At 34.9% G+C, this 14,812-nt stretch overlaps 1 protein-coding gene across 3 annotated transcripts in view; it reads left to right on the top strand.

Annotated features, from left to right (window-relative positions):
* Positions 1–14,812, top strand: part of SEC23B (SEC23 homolog B, COPII coat complex component) — a 37,712-nt gene that overhangs the window by 7,936 nt on the left and 14,964 nt on the right. For all 3 annotated transcript variants that reach the window (XM_056813850.1, XM_007476644.3, XM_001374098.5), the window contains exons 4-14: positions 1,358–1,444; positions 3,224–3,460; positions 3,568–3,653; positions 4,923–5,067; positions 5,929–6,087; positions 6,638–6,753; positions 8,092–8,215; positions 10,713–10,793; positions 11,706–11,795; positions 12,827–12,933; positions 13,630–13,783. In XM_056813850.1, the coding sequence (XP_056669828.1) occupies positions 1,358–1,444; positions 3,224–3,460; positions 3,568–3,653; positions 4,923–5,067; positions 5,929–6,087; positions 6,638–6,753; positions 8,092–8,215; positions 10,713–10,793; positions 11,706–11,795; positions 12,827–12,933; positions 13,630–13,783 (1,386 nt within the window). The remainder of the gene's footprint in view (positions 1–1,357; positions 1,445–3,223; positions 3,461–3,567; positions 3,654–4,922; positions 5,068–5,928; positions 6,088–6,637; positions 6,754–8,091; positions 8,216–10,712; positions 10,794–11,705; positions 11,796–12,826; positions 12,934–13,629; positions 13,784–14,812) is intronic.

The following is a 14,812-nucleotide window of genomic DNA, read 5'->3' as shown; positions in this document are numbered from 1 at the left end:
AGGGACATTAATTCATTGCTGGTGGAGTTGTGAATTGATCCAGCCATTCTGGAGGGCAATTTGGAACTATGCCCAAAGGGCGATAGAAGACTGTCTGCCCTTTGATCCAGCTATAGCACTGCTGGGTCTGTACCCCAAAGAGATAATGGACAAAAAGACTTGTACAAAAATATTCATAGCTGCGCTCTTTGTGGTGGCCAAAAATTGGAAAATGAGGGGATGCCCTTCAATTGGGGAATGGCTGAGCAAATTGTGGTATATGTTGGTGATGGAATACTATTGTGCTCAAAGGAATAATAAAGTGGAGGAATTCCATGGAGACTGGAACGACCTCCAGGAAGTGATGCAGAGCGAAAGGAGCAGAACCAGGAAAACATTATACACAGAGACTGATACATTGTGGTACAATTGAAGGTGATGGACTTCTCCATTAGTATCAATGCAATGTCCCTGAACAATCTGCAGGGATCTAAAAAATACTACCCACAAGCAGAGGATAAACTGTGGTAGTAAAAACACCGATGAAAAGCAACTGCTTGACTACAGGGTTGGAGGGGATAAGACTGAGGAGAGACTCTAAATGAACACTATAATGCAAATTCCAACAACAGGGAAATGGGTTCGAGTCAAGAACACATGTGATAACCAGTGGAATCATGCGTCGGCTATGGGAGAGGGAAGGGAGAGGGAAAGGTGAGGGGGAGGGGAGGAAAAGAAAATGATCTTTGTTTCCAGTGAATAATGTATGGAAATGACCAAATAAAATAATGTTTAAAAATTAAAAAAAAAACATATATAAAAAAAAATAAAATAAATGCTAATTGCTACATGCCCCCTCCACCCCCCAAAAAAATCACTTGTGCCTACATAACTGGAAACATCACCATGCCCAATGCTGGCAGGAATATAGAAAGTGAGTACTTACCTTTTTTGGTGGTAACATACTGCAGAGTATGGAAATATTTTTGAAGAGCAAGGCTGGAAATGTATACTAGTTTTAAAACTCAAAAACCTGGAGGGTCCAGTTGCAGAATGGGTTAACAAAAGTATGTATTAATGTAATGTGATAATGCAATTAAGGAGGGAAAATATGAGGCAAATAATTGTGGAAAGACTAATAATAGGAAGAAGCAGAACTAGATCAGTATTTGTACTGACATCTTTCTCAATGGAAAACTATAAAAATACACATCTAATTAAATGGAGATTGAGAATCAGTTTAAATGTTTATAATTGTTATCATTTGAGTTTTTTTAGTATAAACAATTTCAAGTATAGGTACACATAAAAGGTCTTAATGTTTAAAGTTTAGTTCATTATGATTACTTAACAATTTCATTCTTATTTTTCTTTTTAGTTCCCTCCGGCATATGCAGGCATATCTGAGATGAATCAACCTGCAGAACTGATGCCCCAGTTTTCTACAATTGAGTACATAGTGCAGGTAATTTGTTAGATATTAATTTAACAGTGTTCTACAGATTCTCTTTCTAGATGTAGAGATGTCTTTCTAGAGTATTTTTTTTCTATTACTAGTCAGAACTACAGAGGAAAGACAGTAGTAGTAATAGATTTTTAGTGAGAGTACTGTAAATTTTTAAGTCTTGGGGCAAAATAGTATTAGTAATTTTTTAATCTCTGCTTTAAAAGGCCATGGAATAAGTATGGTTCCCAGATGAACTGAAATCTGTGGGTTTTAAAAATTCTAGCTTCAGTGTTTAACCTGGTAAACATATGATTTATTCAGCTAACTTTCTCCTCAGGAATAAATATGATGATACTTGATTTTTTGTTTTAGAGATTGGCATTCTCCTTTCAATTTTAAAAAATTCAAAAATAATTTTGAATCTTGCTTTTTTATAAAGTTTGTTACTAAACTTATAAAAGTTGTGGATCTTTATAGTAAGCTCAGACTCTAGATTGAATGAGATAATTGAATGCATGTTTTATGAACATCTTAAGTAACAGAACAAGGAACAGAACTTCAGGCAGCTAGATGGCTCACTGGATAGAGTCAGGCCTGAAGAGGGGAGGCCTTGGTTTCAAATGTGGCATCAGATACATCCCTAACTGTGACTGGGCAAGTCACTTAACTCAAATTGACTAGCCCTTACTGCTCTTCTGCTTTGAATTGATACTTAGTATTAATTCTAAGACAGAAGGTAAGGGGTGTTTTTCATTTTTGTTTTTTCATTTTAAAAAGGAAAGAAAGAAAGAAACATGAAACTTGAGAAGAAAAGTGTGAGATTTTTCCGATGCTCAAGTTTCTAAGCTAGTCAAACATCTTATAAAAGTTGTTGGTGCTGAGTAAATCTCTGGCCCAGTTCTGTCCATTTCAGCCTCCAGAACTGTATGAATTTAGAGTTGGAGGAACTGGGTTCAACCCTGGCTCTGTAACTTGGAGAAGTCACCATTGCCTTGCTGAGCATCACTTTCCTCTACTATAAATCCAGGATTTATGATCCAGGATTCTTAGCCTTTTTGTGTCATGAGCCCATTTTCCAGACTGATGAAGCTTACTGACCCCTTCTCAGATAATGTATACATTTATACATGTTTCTAAATTATATAGGATTACAGAAGTTTTGAAACCAATTATATTGAACTAGTTATCAATATATATATATATTTTAAAAAACAGAACAAATTAAGGATGCCAGGTTAAGAATCCCTGAATTATATGATTTTTTTGACCCTTAACTTCCATCTTAGAATCGATACTAAGTATCATTTCTGAGGCAGAAGAGGTAGGCATTTGGGGTTAAATGACTTGGACATATATGGGAAGTGTCTGAGGTCAATTTTGAAGTAGGATCTCTTGTTTCTAGGGCTGGCATTCTATCCACCCAACCACTTAGCTGCCCCTTACTAAATCCTTCTTGCCAAACTTCTGAATATTAGTATTTACCTCAGCTACTGACTGATTATTCCTTGCCTCCACCCTGCTTTGAGGACAGAATCTGTTGTTAGGGAGAATGCTGGACTTACTGGGTTTATTCCTTCTGGTCCAGACACACTAAGAAGAGAACATGTGGCTCACTTCTTCCTGCTAGATCTTTTTTCAACTTTTCTTGCCTTATTGAAGGTAATACTAATGTTAATATAAAGTCAAAATATTAGATTAAGAAATTGTTAGAAATAGCTTTTGAGAATGTTCTCTTTTTAAAAGGAGTAAATGTTATTTATGTAAAGGTTTCTTGTGCCATGTTTCTTTCTTCTTAAGCGAGGGCCTCAGACACCCTTGATTTTCCTCTATGTTGTTGATACATGTCTGGAAGAAGAAGACCTTCAAGCTCTAAAAGAGTCCTTGCAGATGTCCCTGAGCCTTCTTCCCCCTGATGCTCTGGTGGGTCTAATCACCTTTGGTAGAATGGTGCAGGTTCATGAATTGAGCTGTGAAGGAATCTCAAAAAGCTATGTCTTTCGAGGAACCAAGGATTTGACTGCAAAGCAAATACAGGTGTGTCACTTGAGTTTATACACAAAGCACTAGAAACTTTTCCTTAAGACTCCTGTAAAAAGATTTAAAATACTTTAGAAACTACGTTGTTTCTTCTTTTTTGTTAGGATATGTTAGGTCTTACCAAGCCAGCTATGCCTGCTCAGCAAACAAGACCTGTTCAACCACAGGGGCAACCTTTTATTTCAAGCAGGTAAGCCATTGTTATTTGATCCAAAGTATAGGGAATAGCCATTTGTAGTGTTCCCAACTGTCTTCTGATTTTTCTTTTTCTGAATGGTAAGTGTTTGAGTCTGTAGATTAAATTTCCATAGGCAAATTTTTTATATTTTTTTAAAGATACTGATAACTTTTTTCTTCTCATAACTTTTAGAAAAATATTAAACTGGTTTTTAATCCATTACTTTTAGATTTTAATTTCATATATTTCCAATGTAGATAAGGTCTGGATTTTTAAAAAATATATTCTTACTGATCTAGTTTGTCTCAGTTTATTGATTCCCTTCCCTTTCAGAGAATCATCTCTTATAATAATAGTAATACCCAAAAGAGCTAATTTAGAAAAACTAACATATTAAAAAATCCAACATTATCTTTAGTATTCCACATTTGTTGTACCTCTTCCTCTGCAAAGCTTTTCTTTGGAGTGAAGCTTGGGGATTATAATTTCACAACTTTAATAACTTTTCAGCCATTTTGTTCTTTCCATTTCCATTAGTTCTGACATTGTTTATATTATTTTCTTGATTCTACTTCACTTTGTATTAGTTTATATAACTTTTAATGCTTTTCTGAAATTGTGATATTCATCATTTATTCCATTATATGCTAACATTTTCTATTATATTCTAATATATGTTTAGCCTTTCCTCATTTGGTGGGCATGCTGCCTGTATTCTTTGCTACCACAAAAAGTCTAGCCATAAATATTTTGGCATATATGTCTAATATAAATACTTTGGCATATTTATTTTTTACTTTCTTAAGGTACTTACCTAGAAGTGGAACCTCCAGGTTAGGATAAATTTTTTTAAACCCTTACCTTCTACCTTAGAATAGATACTAAATATTGGTTCCAAGGTAGAAGAACATTAAGGGCTAGGCAGTTGGGTGACTTGCCCAGGGTCACACAGCTAGGAAGTACCTAAAGCTGGATTTGAACCCAGGATCTTCCATCTTTAAATCTGTCTGTCTATCCACTGAACCATCTGGCTAGCACTAGGATAATTTTTAATTCTGAAAAGAATGCTTAATTTGTATTGTAAGAATAGGATTTGTAAATAATGTATCTTTGGAAGTATAGATATAATAAATCATACTGACTGAATTTCTTAGAGAAGCATATCATTAGAAATTTTTCATTGCTCAAGATTGAATAAAGATGTTCTGATATACCATTCATGCTTAAAGATCAGAGTTCTTTTTAAGCCTGATACTGATGGGCTTATTTAAAATCATCTAGGTTTCTGCAGCCTGTTCATAAGATTGACATGAACCTGACTGATCTTCTTGGGGAATTACAAAGGGACCCATGGCCAGTAACTCAAGGAAAAAGACCCTTGCGGTCCACAGGGGTTGCTTTGTCCATTGCTGTTGGCTTGTTGGAGGTAATTAATTTAGATTTTTATGTGATTTCTTTTTTTTTCTTTAAACACTTACCTTCTGTCTTGGAATCAATAGTGTAAGTATTAGTTCCAAGGCAGAAGAGCAGTAAGGGCTAGGCAATGGCGGTTAAGTGACTTGCCCAGGATCACACAGCTAGGAAGTGTGAGGCCACATTTGAACCTAGGATCTTCCTTTTCTAGGCCTGGCTTTCCATCCATTGATCCACTAAGCTTCCCCCTCTGATTTCTTAATGAAATTTCCTAAATGAAACAACTTTAAAAAAAAAAAGCATTGCTAGTTTTGGTTGATGTTAGTAATGTCTTTAATTTATTAACTGCATAATTTCATTTATCTGGAAGTAAATTCATTATTACCTCACATTTGAGCAGACCTTTAAACATTTTTTTTAAACCCTTACCTTCTGTCTTGGAATCAGTGGTGTGTATTGGTTCCAAGGCAGAAGAGTGGTAAGGGCTAGGCAATGGGGGTTAAGTGACTTCCCCAGGGTCACACAGTTGGGAAGTGTCTGAGGTCAGATTTGAACCTAGGACCTCCCGTCTCAAGGCCTGACTCAATCCACTGAGCTACCCAGCTGCCCCCGACCTTTAAAGTTTTGAAATAATAAAACATTTTAGTTGAGAAACATACAGGGGGGAGCTAAGAGAAATGGCCCAGGAAATACTGACAGTAAGTTGGTAAATGGTTTATATTGGAGAAAGATGTCTTATTGAATGAATGGAAAATATTCTTAGTGCTTATAAACATAGCTGAAAATCCATTCAGATTTTCTTAACTTGAAAAAGCTGGTAAACTAAATTTTCCCAATATGCGTGTTTCTAAAACAACATAATTAACATATTTAGGGCACTTTTCCAAATACGGGAGCCAGAATTATGTTGTTTACTGGAGGCCCACCCACTCAAGGACCAGGCATGGTAGTTGGAGATGAATTGAAGGTTCCCATTCGTTCCTGGCATGACATAGAGAAAGACAATGCACGTTTTATGAAAAAGGCAACCAAAGTAAGTACTTGAAAATATAGATAACAGTGGTAGTTTGCCTATTATCAAATTCATACTGTACCTAGGAATCATAAAAGCTACTGAACATGTTCCATGCTGTTAGTTCAGAGGGATTCATGTGTGTAGTCCCCAGGTACTTAGAAGATGGAATTTAGAGAGCTATGGTGGGGTTCTTGAATTTTGGTAATACTTTGTACTTTTGTTCTATAAGCATGCCAAAGACTGACTGTCAGTGAGCATATTTGCATATTTGTGACTTGGCTGACATAATGCTGATGATTGAAGATTTTACTGACTTTGACCAGAATCAATTAACTTTCTGAAATATTGGACCCTAGTTAATGTCATTAAACCTAGTGCTGTTATTTTTGAGATTAATTTATAATATTTATTATGTTTTAGTGGTATATTAAGTATAAAATGATTTTTTCATATTTATTTACAAGTTTGAATATTATTCCCCTTAGAAGAATCAAGAGATATAGGAAAGAATGTAAAGAATATTATTATATTGATAATATGATTTAAATCCACTGTTCTTTTGTCACAGCACTATGAAATGCTTGCAAATCGTACTGCCACAAATGGTCACTGTATTGATATTTATGCCTGTGCCCTTGATCAAACTGGTCTCCTGGAGATGAAGTGTTGTGCAAATCTTACTGGGTATGTTTACAGTGAACCTATTATTGGAGAAGAAAAGTATTGTTTTAAGGGATGAGAAATAGAAGACTGATCCATTCTAATAAGGATAGATTTGAAATCCTGGGTATTGGTTTCAAGACATTAGTATTTTTTTGACCCTGGGCAAGCCACTTAACTTGCCTCAGCTTCCTTATTTATAAAGTAAGAATAATATTTTTATGAGGATCAAATGACATAATAATTCTAAATCACTTAGAATGCCTGGTATGCAGTAAGTGCTGTGTTTAATACTGACTACTGACCCAGCCATATTATTGTTTAGCAAATCATTCTGATTTGGCCAATTACCAAATGAAATAAAAAAGGAATAGACAGAATTGACATTTATACATATATAGATAAGTGTGTATTTGTTTATGTGTGTAGAGATTGTATATATAGTTTCACTTTTGGCAGGAGAAAAGAATTCATATTAATCCTGGAATTAAAATTCTAAAAACCTTTTCCTGGGCAGTCTAATTTTATATTGACTTGTTGGCAGACATTCTGAAAGTGACTGGTCTTTTAATTACTTGTATTAGTTGCTAGATTGAATTTTTTTTATCTACAAGCATACCAAAGACATCTTTCAGTTCTCACTGTTTGTGAGTACTCGTGAATATTTGTAATTGAGTTGAAATTATGCTTATGATTTTGTTGACTTTGGCCAGATTGAATTAACTTTCTGAATCATTGGACACTGGTTAATGTAAATGTGTGGAAAGATACTTCCTACTTCTCGGTTGAGAGGTAAGGGACTATCATTGTTGCAGATATCACAAAAAGTTGTTACTTTGTGGCTTGATTTCATTTAAGTTGACAAAGGCAGTAGAGTTATGGCTTGAATTTGGTGTCATTCAACTTGGTAGACATTGATTACTTTAATACTTCAATAAATCTGATTTCATTCTCTTGGTACTCTCTTTACTGATGCAAATTGTAACTTTGCACCTTAGTTGATGACATAGGCTTGCTATCACCAAAGCATTCATATCAGTATAACTTTGTAATGAGACCCACCAGACTTAGATTGATCTTCACTTAACACTTGGCCTTCCAAAGGTACCTGAAGCTTTTCCAGCTTGGATAGGACTTGCCATCATACCTGTTTTCAGCCATCAGAGTATGAATTTATAGAAAGATTCACTTTTTAAATGCATTTAAGTTAAACTTAGTACATATCATCTTGAATAGCATTAATTGTATGCATACTGTCATCCTTTTTTGAATTTGGATTACATTTCTCAAATGTTGAGGGGTCTATAAGTTGTTTTTGTTTGATCTTTGCTTAACCCCTCCTCTTCCTTTTAAAATTCCTAGTGGTCACATGGTGATGGGAGATTCCTTCAATACTTCTCTCTTCAAGCAGACATTCCAAAGAGTTTTTAGTAAAGACTTTAATGGGGATTTTAGAATGGCATTTGGTGCTACTTTGGATGTTAAGGTAAGATATGAAAGTTGTTTCTCTCCCTTTCCTCCCCTTTTTTAGTGTTATGAATGGACACTTGTAATAAATAAAGATTAATCTTAGAAACTTTATAGTAGATTTATAAGTAAAAAAATTATTAGTAAAAGTAAAAGGAATAGACAAAGAAGATATTACCAATCCTGACTACCCAAAGTCTCTGCTGTGTGCTTCTGCTTCATTGGGTCCTAGATTCCCCATGGGCTCTGTTAACATTTCACAAGTGGCGGCCAGGGGGCCCAGCTAACCACATCGTCAGACCAGATAAAATTAAGGCCAACCAAGGAGTGGGCCTGTGTTCAGGAACGGAATGAAGCTCAAGAGACCAGGTTCCCAGATTCCCAGCCTGGCATGGACCCTACTGGCTCAATTTGCCCCGTGCAACACCAATGATGGCTTATCTAGATAAGATCTTGGACAACTCACCACCAAGAGAGCTTCTTTCACAAGCCAAAAAATGACAAAGAGAACCTGTTGCTGCTTGTCTTGACTCTACATGTCTTGTAAGACTCTGCATGTCTTGCCCATGATGTTACACCTACTCAGCTTTCAGTTGGACAGTCTGGTTCACATGTTCTGACATCCAGGCACATAATCACAGTTCAGAAGCCATATAGTGGGAACTTCCATTGGCTCATTCTGGAAGTTAGGAATTTCACTGTCACTCTGCGCCCTACCTTAATATGTACGTGCCAACTATGAGTCATACTTTTATGTTAATTTAACATACTAATTACACTATCAGATTATATAAATGCATGGGAAAGCTTTATAATATCTGTATCATGAAGAAATAAAAATAGGAATACAAATATAATGCTCCATTTACCTAGTGGTCATATTCTGCTAGTTTGGATCTATATACCAATCTTCTGGAAAATGGAAAAAAAGCCATAAGAGCTTCGAAAGTATTCCTCATAAAACCTTTTCACTTCATTTGTTTGTTTGTTTATCTAAAACCCTCATCTTCTGCCTTAGAATCAATACTATGTATTACTTCCAAGGCAGAAGAGCAGTACTGGCTAAGCAATGGAGGTGAAATGACTTGCCCAGAATCACACAGCTAGGAAGTGTCTGAGGCCAGATTTGAACCCAGGACCTCTTGTCTCTAGGCCTGGATATCAATCTATTCAGTTATCCAGCTGCCGCCTTCCTTTTCATTTTATTGTATCCATTTATTTCTTAGACACAGAGCAGGCAAATTGAAGTTTTGCTCTACTATACCTTCAGACCACAGTTATAGAGCAGCTAGAAAAGAGGCAGTAAGGGAGAAGGTGTGCTCATCTGGAGTGGAAGATGAGAACAGACTTGGGTCTGTTATACAGAGCTATACAGAGATACACTAAAGCAGTCTGGGACATTTTTTGGTAGTGACCAGAGTGTTTGCTTAGCCTAATAGCCTAATCAATGGCTCTCAATGACCTGTTGTATGTTACAGCTCAATCTGATCATTGGTGGTTATGAGGACGACCCTGATTCACCAAGAAAAAGTTAAAAGGGGATGTTACACTGGTAGCAATTGAGAATTAAATGTAATTAAATATTTCACATTTGTGTAATGCTTAAAAGTTTACAAAGAGCTTTCCTCAAGACAAACCAAAGGAGTAGGTAGTACAGTTATTATTCTACCCATTTTTTACATGAGGAAATCAAGACCATGGAAGGTAAATTAAATTCTCAGTTGTTAGCCAACTAACAAGAATCTAAGGCAAATTTTGTTTTAGTTTAGCACTGTTTCTACTGCTGACTTTAAGTAGACTAAATCTTAATGCTAAATTTAGTAGCTATATTCTTAAAATTTTTGGTGTATGAATTTTTCTGAAATATGAGTTGGAAAAGCAGATATTAATTATTCCAGAAATGATAATAAAATGCCATATATAACAATAATAGTTTACATTTCTTCAATGCTATATGGTTTGCAAAGCACTTTACAAATATTATCTCATTTGATTTTCACAACCTTGGGAGATACATTGCAATTATTATCCCCAATTTACAGATGAGGAAACTGAGGCAGGTGGTGTTTAAGCAGCTTGCCTAGGATCATTCAGTTAGTAAATGTTTGAAGCAGAATTCAAATTCAGATCTTCCTGACTCCAGGCCCAACCTTCTATCCACTGTGCCCCCTTGCTACCTTAAGATAGCAAGTTTATTTCTATTATTTTATTTTTATATTTATTAACCTTATTAATAGAAGTTTATTTAAATTTTATGGATGCTGACGGTAGTCTTACTTTGGATATGTAAGTTTTTTAAACAAAATTTATATATAGTTTATAAAGGAAGAAATTGTTAATATTTTAATCAATTAACAGTGTTCCTGGAGAGACCTTCAAGAAAATAGGTGTTATTTAAATGTATATAATTTTTTCTCTGTAGAGGATGTGCTTTTGATTTTTTTTCTACAAACTATTGGTTTTTTGGGGTGAGTGGTTCTCAATTTATTTCATACTCTTCTGTAATTTTGTTTTAGACTTCTAGAGAATTGAAGATTTCAGGAGCAATTGGTCCATGTATATCTCTAAATGTGAAAGGGCCATGTGTATCAGAAAATGTAAGTAAAAAAATGTTCCTCAATCCAAATAACAGTTGGAAAATTATTAACTGTGAGGCACTGCGATAAATTATTGTTTATAATGTCTTTTGGGTAGAAAAGATTTGTCTCTAATAGAATTTTTGCTGTTCTGATGGGTAGTGAACTTGTACTTGGACAATGCCCTTAGAGGAAATTACTTTTTTTTCCCCCCACTCATGAGATCAAAGACACTTGGGAGAACTAAGCTTCAAAATGCTTATTTCCTTTTTTAGTGTATATGACTTGTTTTGGTTCCTAGAAGAACTGATTCAATTAATACTTGATTACTGTTGTTGTAGTTGTAGTTAAGTTGTGAGCAGAAAGTGTGCTGCCTAAGAGAACTACCCATATTTTAGGAACAAACTATCAAGACTGAAAAAAACAAAAAAATCAAATGGATTTAGTAATTAAACTTATGGGGAGCAATCAGGTGCTGATACCTAGCTCTTTCAGTCCTTCCTTGATTTCTAAGTGGGAAAACTCAAGTTCATTTTCATATAGTCACTATTCTAATGTTTTTTTACATTCATGTGTGTGTATATATATATATATATATCAAGAAAGTAAATTCAGAAAAGAATTAAGTAAATCTCATAATAGAAACTCTAAGATAATCTCTATTCATTGTATTTACTACCAAACTTGGTTCCTTTCAGTTCCCCTCAGTGTTGTTTATGTTACACACAAATTCTCTCTCTCTCACTGTGTTAATTTTTAACAGCTTAAACTAAAACTTATAATTTTATATAAAATTAAATAGCTTATAACTGTTGCATTGAAACTTATCCAGAAAGAAGGCTCTGAAAGTAATACTTAATCTGAAAGTAATACTTAAATCTTTTTCATAAACAATTAACTACCTTTGATTTCCCCCTCCCCCTTCTCTTTTAGGAATATGGCATTAGTGGTACTAGTCAGTGGAAAATCTGTAGTCTGGATCCCACATCAACTCTTGGCATCTACTTTGAAGTAGTCAATCAGGTAAGCCCTATTCTTTCCTGTGTTTGGGAGAAATTGTACCAGGTGATGTGTAGACTACAGGGAAAAAAGAAATGTGATTGTCTTTGAGAGCCCAGGGAAGATAAGAAGCTTGCATAGACAACTGATACAAGATACTATATGAGTGTTATATGAGTAGTGCAGTTAGCTCAGATGAGAGGAGGGTGAGAGAGTTTCAAGCAGTAGAATTAATAAGGAGAATCAGGCTTAATAGAACAGATGGCCTTTGTCTTGGTTGTTGGGAGAGAGATAAGATTTGAGAGGTGGAAGCCTCGGGAGGGTAGTTTGGAAACTGATTATAAAGGATCTGGATTCTTTACTTAGAAGTTTAGGACTTTAGTTTTATAGGCAATAGAGATCCGAGAGACAGTGTTGCACAATTGATGGAGGGGCCAGCCTTGGAAGTAGAACAGGTCTGTCAGGTCCTTCCTAACAAATACTGAGTCTCTGTGATGGTCACTTCTCATTGTCCCAGGAACTTTCCAAGGCCATAAATTGCCATTCTGCTTCAGTGGAAGGAATTTCCATGCTAAGATGTTTCCCATTCAAGCAAAATCATAGGTCTAGATCACAGAGACAGACCTAAAAAAATGTAGATGTATTGAGGATTTTGAGGAGATGGAGTAATATAATCACCGACATATTTTAGGTATTGCTGTATCTATAAAATTAACATTTTTCACACTCTTTCTCTAATAGGAAGTAAATACTTTCTTTGTGCAACATGATTATTGTATGATTATATACTTTTTTCAACACCAGTGTAGCACAAATCTGTTTATATTTTCAAGGACTACTTTATGATGAACAGATTACTTTCCTTCCCACACTGGAAAATTTCTTTAAAGGTCTTTGAGAGAAGATTGCTTTTATCATCTTCCACCCTAATATTTACAAGCTACTTGCTGAAAATTCAGGTTGTGTTGGTTGTGATAAGAGTGAATTAGTTTATGGATTATTTGTATTTGAAGAGACTACATGAAATAACAAAGCAATTTAACACTTTCTCATAGCATAATGCACCAATACCTCAAGGAGGCAGAGGAGCAATTCAGTTTGTTACCCAGTATCAACATTCTAGCACCCAGAGACGAATCCGAGTGACCACGGTTGCCAGAAAGTAAGGATTTCCCATTTGTTGTTCTGTTGTGTTAATGAATAATTCTTCCTGTTAAGAAAGATTGTTATTTAGTAATGAACTGTTAAACCCTATTTGATCTGATCTGCAGAAGAGGCCATGTTAGTTACTAGTTATTTTAGCTACTGCTTTCTCTTGCTTGGTAATCATCTATATAAGGCTAAAAATAAAACCACTAGTTCATTTTACATTTTGCAGAAACATAGTGGGTTGATTAAAAACAATTTTATGGACTATTAAATGTCTTTAATGTGTTTGTAATTTTGGTTTAGTGGATAAGACATTGGATTAGGACTTTTGGAAATCTGTATTTTAGGCTTGTTTCCAGTCTTTCTTTGGAATACTGGACAGGTTACTTCTGTAATATTTCTTATAGAAAAATAGAAGTGATGGTTATTATCTTCAGAGAAACTTGGCTAATTAATAACGTGTAAATCTGGCATAAATTTCAAATTTACCAAATATTTATTAAGGGCCTCCATGTATAAAAGGCACTGTAACAGCTACTGAAGATACAAAGATATAGTATGACATAATTCCTTGTTAGTTTTCAGACTTTTAAGACTTTGGGGAGAAAAATGTTACAAGATAAAGGATTTTTTTTTTTTGCCTAGGTCCCATTATCTTCCCACTATATACTGAGTCTAAGTTACATTATATTAATTCTGGCATTATCAGTTGGGCAGATGCACAAAATCAGCTCCAGCATATAGAAGCTGCTTTTGACCAAGAAGCTGCTGCAGTATTGATGGCCCGGCTTGGAGTATTCAGAGCTGAATCAGAAGAGGGACCTGATGTTCTTCGATGGCTAGACAGGCAGCTAATCAGACTAGTAAGTGTTTATGCTGAAAAAGACATGTAAAATATCATTTCATTTCAATTTAATTTGGATAGTTAATCAAAAATACCTATAAGCATAAAAATTCCTATAGTACCCCTTGCGAGTTTCAAATTAGAAGTAAATAAAATTTGAATTCACCTATTATATTGAATAGATCAGTGTACTTAAAATCAGAAGACTTTTGGCCTGTAATAGTTTAGTAAGCCATTTAACCTCTCTTAGCTTCAGATTCCTGATATGACATGAAAATATTTGAGAAAATGTCTTCTAAATTGTAAAGGGGTAGTATTTTTCAATGAGTATTGAGAAAGAGCCTGGTGTATGTTGAACATTATCAGGTACTGTGATCAGGGAAGTCTTGATATAATAAATAAAAAGAAACCATTACTGGATCGTAAGAGAAAGGTGAAAGTGATATAAATGGAATTTATGTTTAACCATTTCCATTTAGCCAATATACATTAGGCACCTGCTATGAATAGAATACTCTTCTTAAACCCTAGGGGAAGAAACAAAGTTGAGATAAAAGATAATCACTACCTCAATTGAGTTTATAGTCTAGTGGAGGACAAAAAACACACAAGAAAGTTGTAGAGAAGTTAGATAAATTCCAAGGCAGGCCAAGTTCTTTGTGATAGTGATCAGAGAAAGTTTTCTAAAGGAGATTACACTTGAGTTGGGCTCTCCAATAGAGACCTTTTTTTGTACCATGGATCTCTTTGGCAATTTGGTGAAATTATGGGGAACATCTCAGAAAAATATTTTTAATGAGTTCCACTAGCCTTTCAGTTGATTTTCTAGGATTCTTTTAAGTACACCATCATATCATTTGCAAAGAGTGATAGTTTAGTTTCATCATTGCCTACTTTAATCTCTTCAATTTCTTTTTCTTCTCTAATTGCTACTGCTATTGTTTCTAGAACAATACTAAATAATAGAGGTGATAATGGCATCTTTGCTTTACTCCTGATCTTATTGAGAAGACTTCTAACTTGTCCCCATTGCAGATGATACTTTCTG

This window comes from Monodelphis domestica, chromosome 1 (assembly GCF_027887165.1).
Source record: "Monodelphis domestica isolate mMonDom1 chromosome 1, mMonDom1.pri, whole genome shotgun sequence".
In the NCBI taxonomy this organism is placed as follows: Eukaryota; Metazoa; Chordata; class Mammalia; order Didelphimorphia; family Didelphidae; genus Monodelphis; species Monodelphis domestica.
The sequence above is the reverse complement of the archived record's forward strand: the minus strand, read 5'-3'. Positions and strand labels throughout refer to the sequence as shown.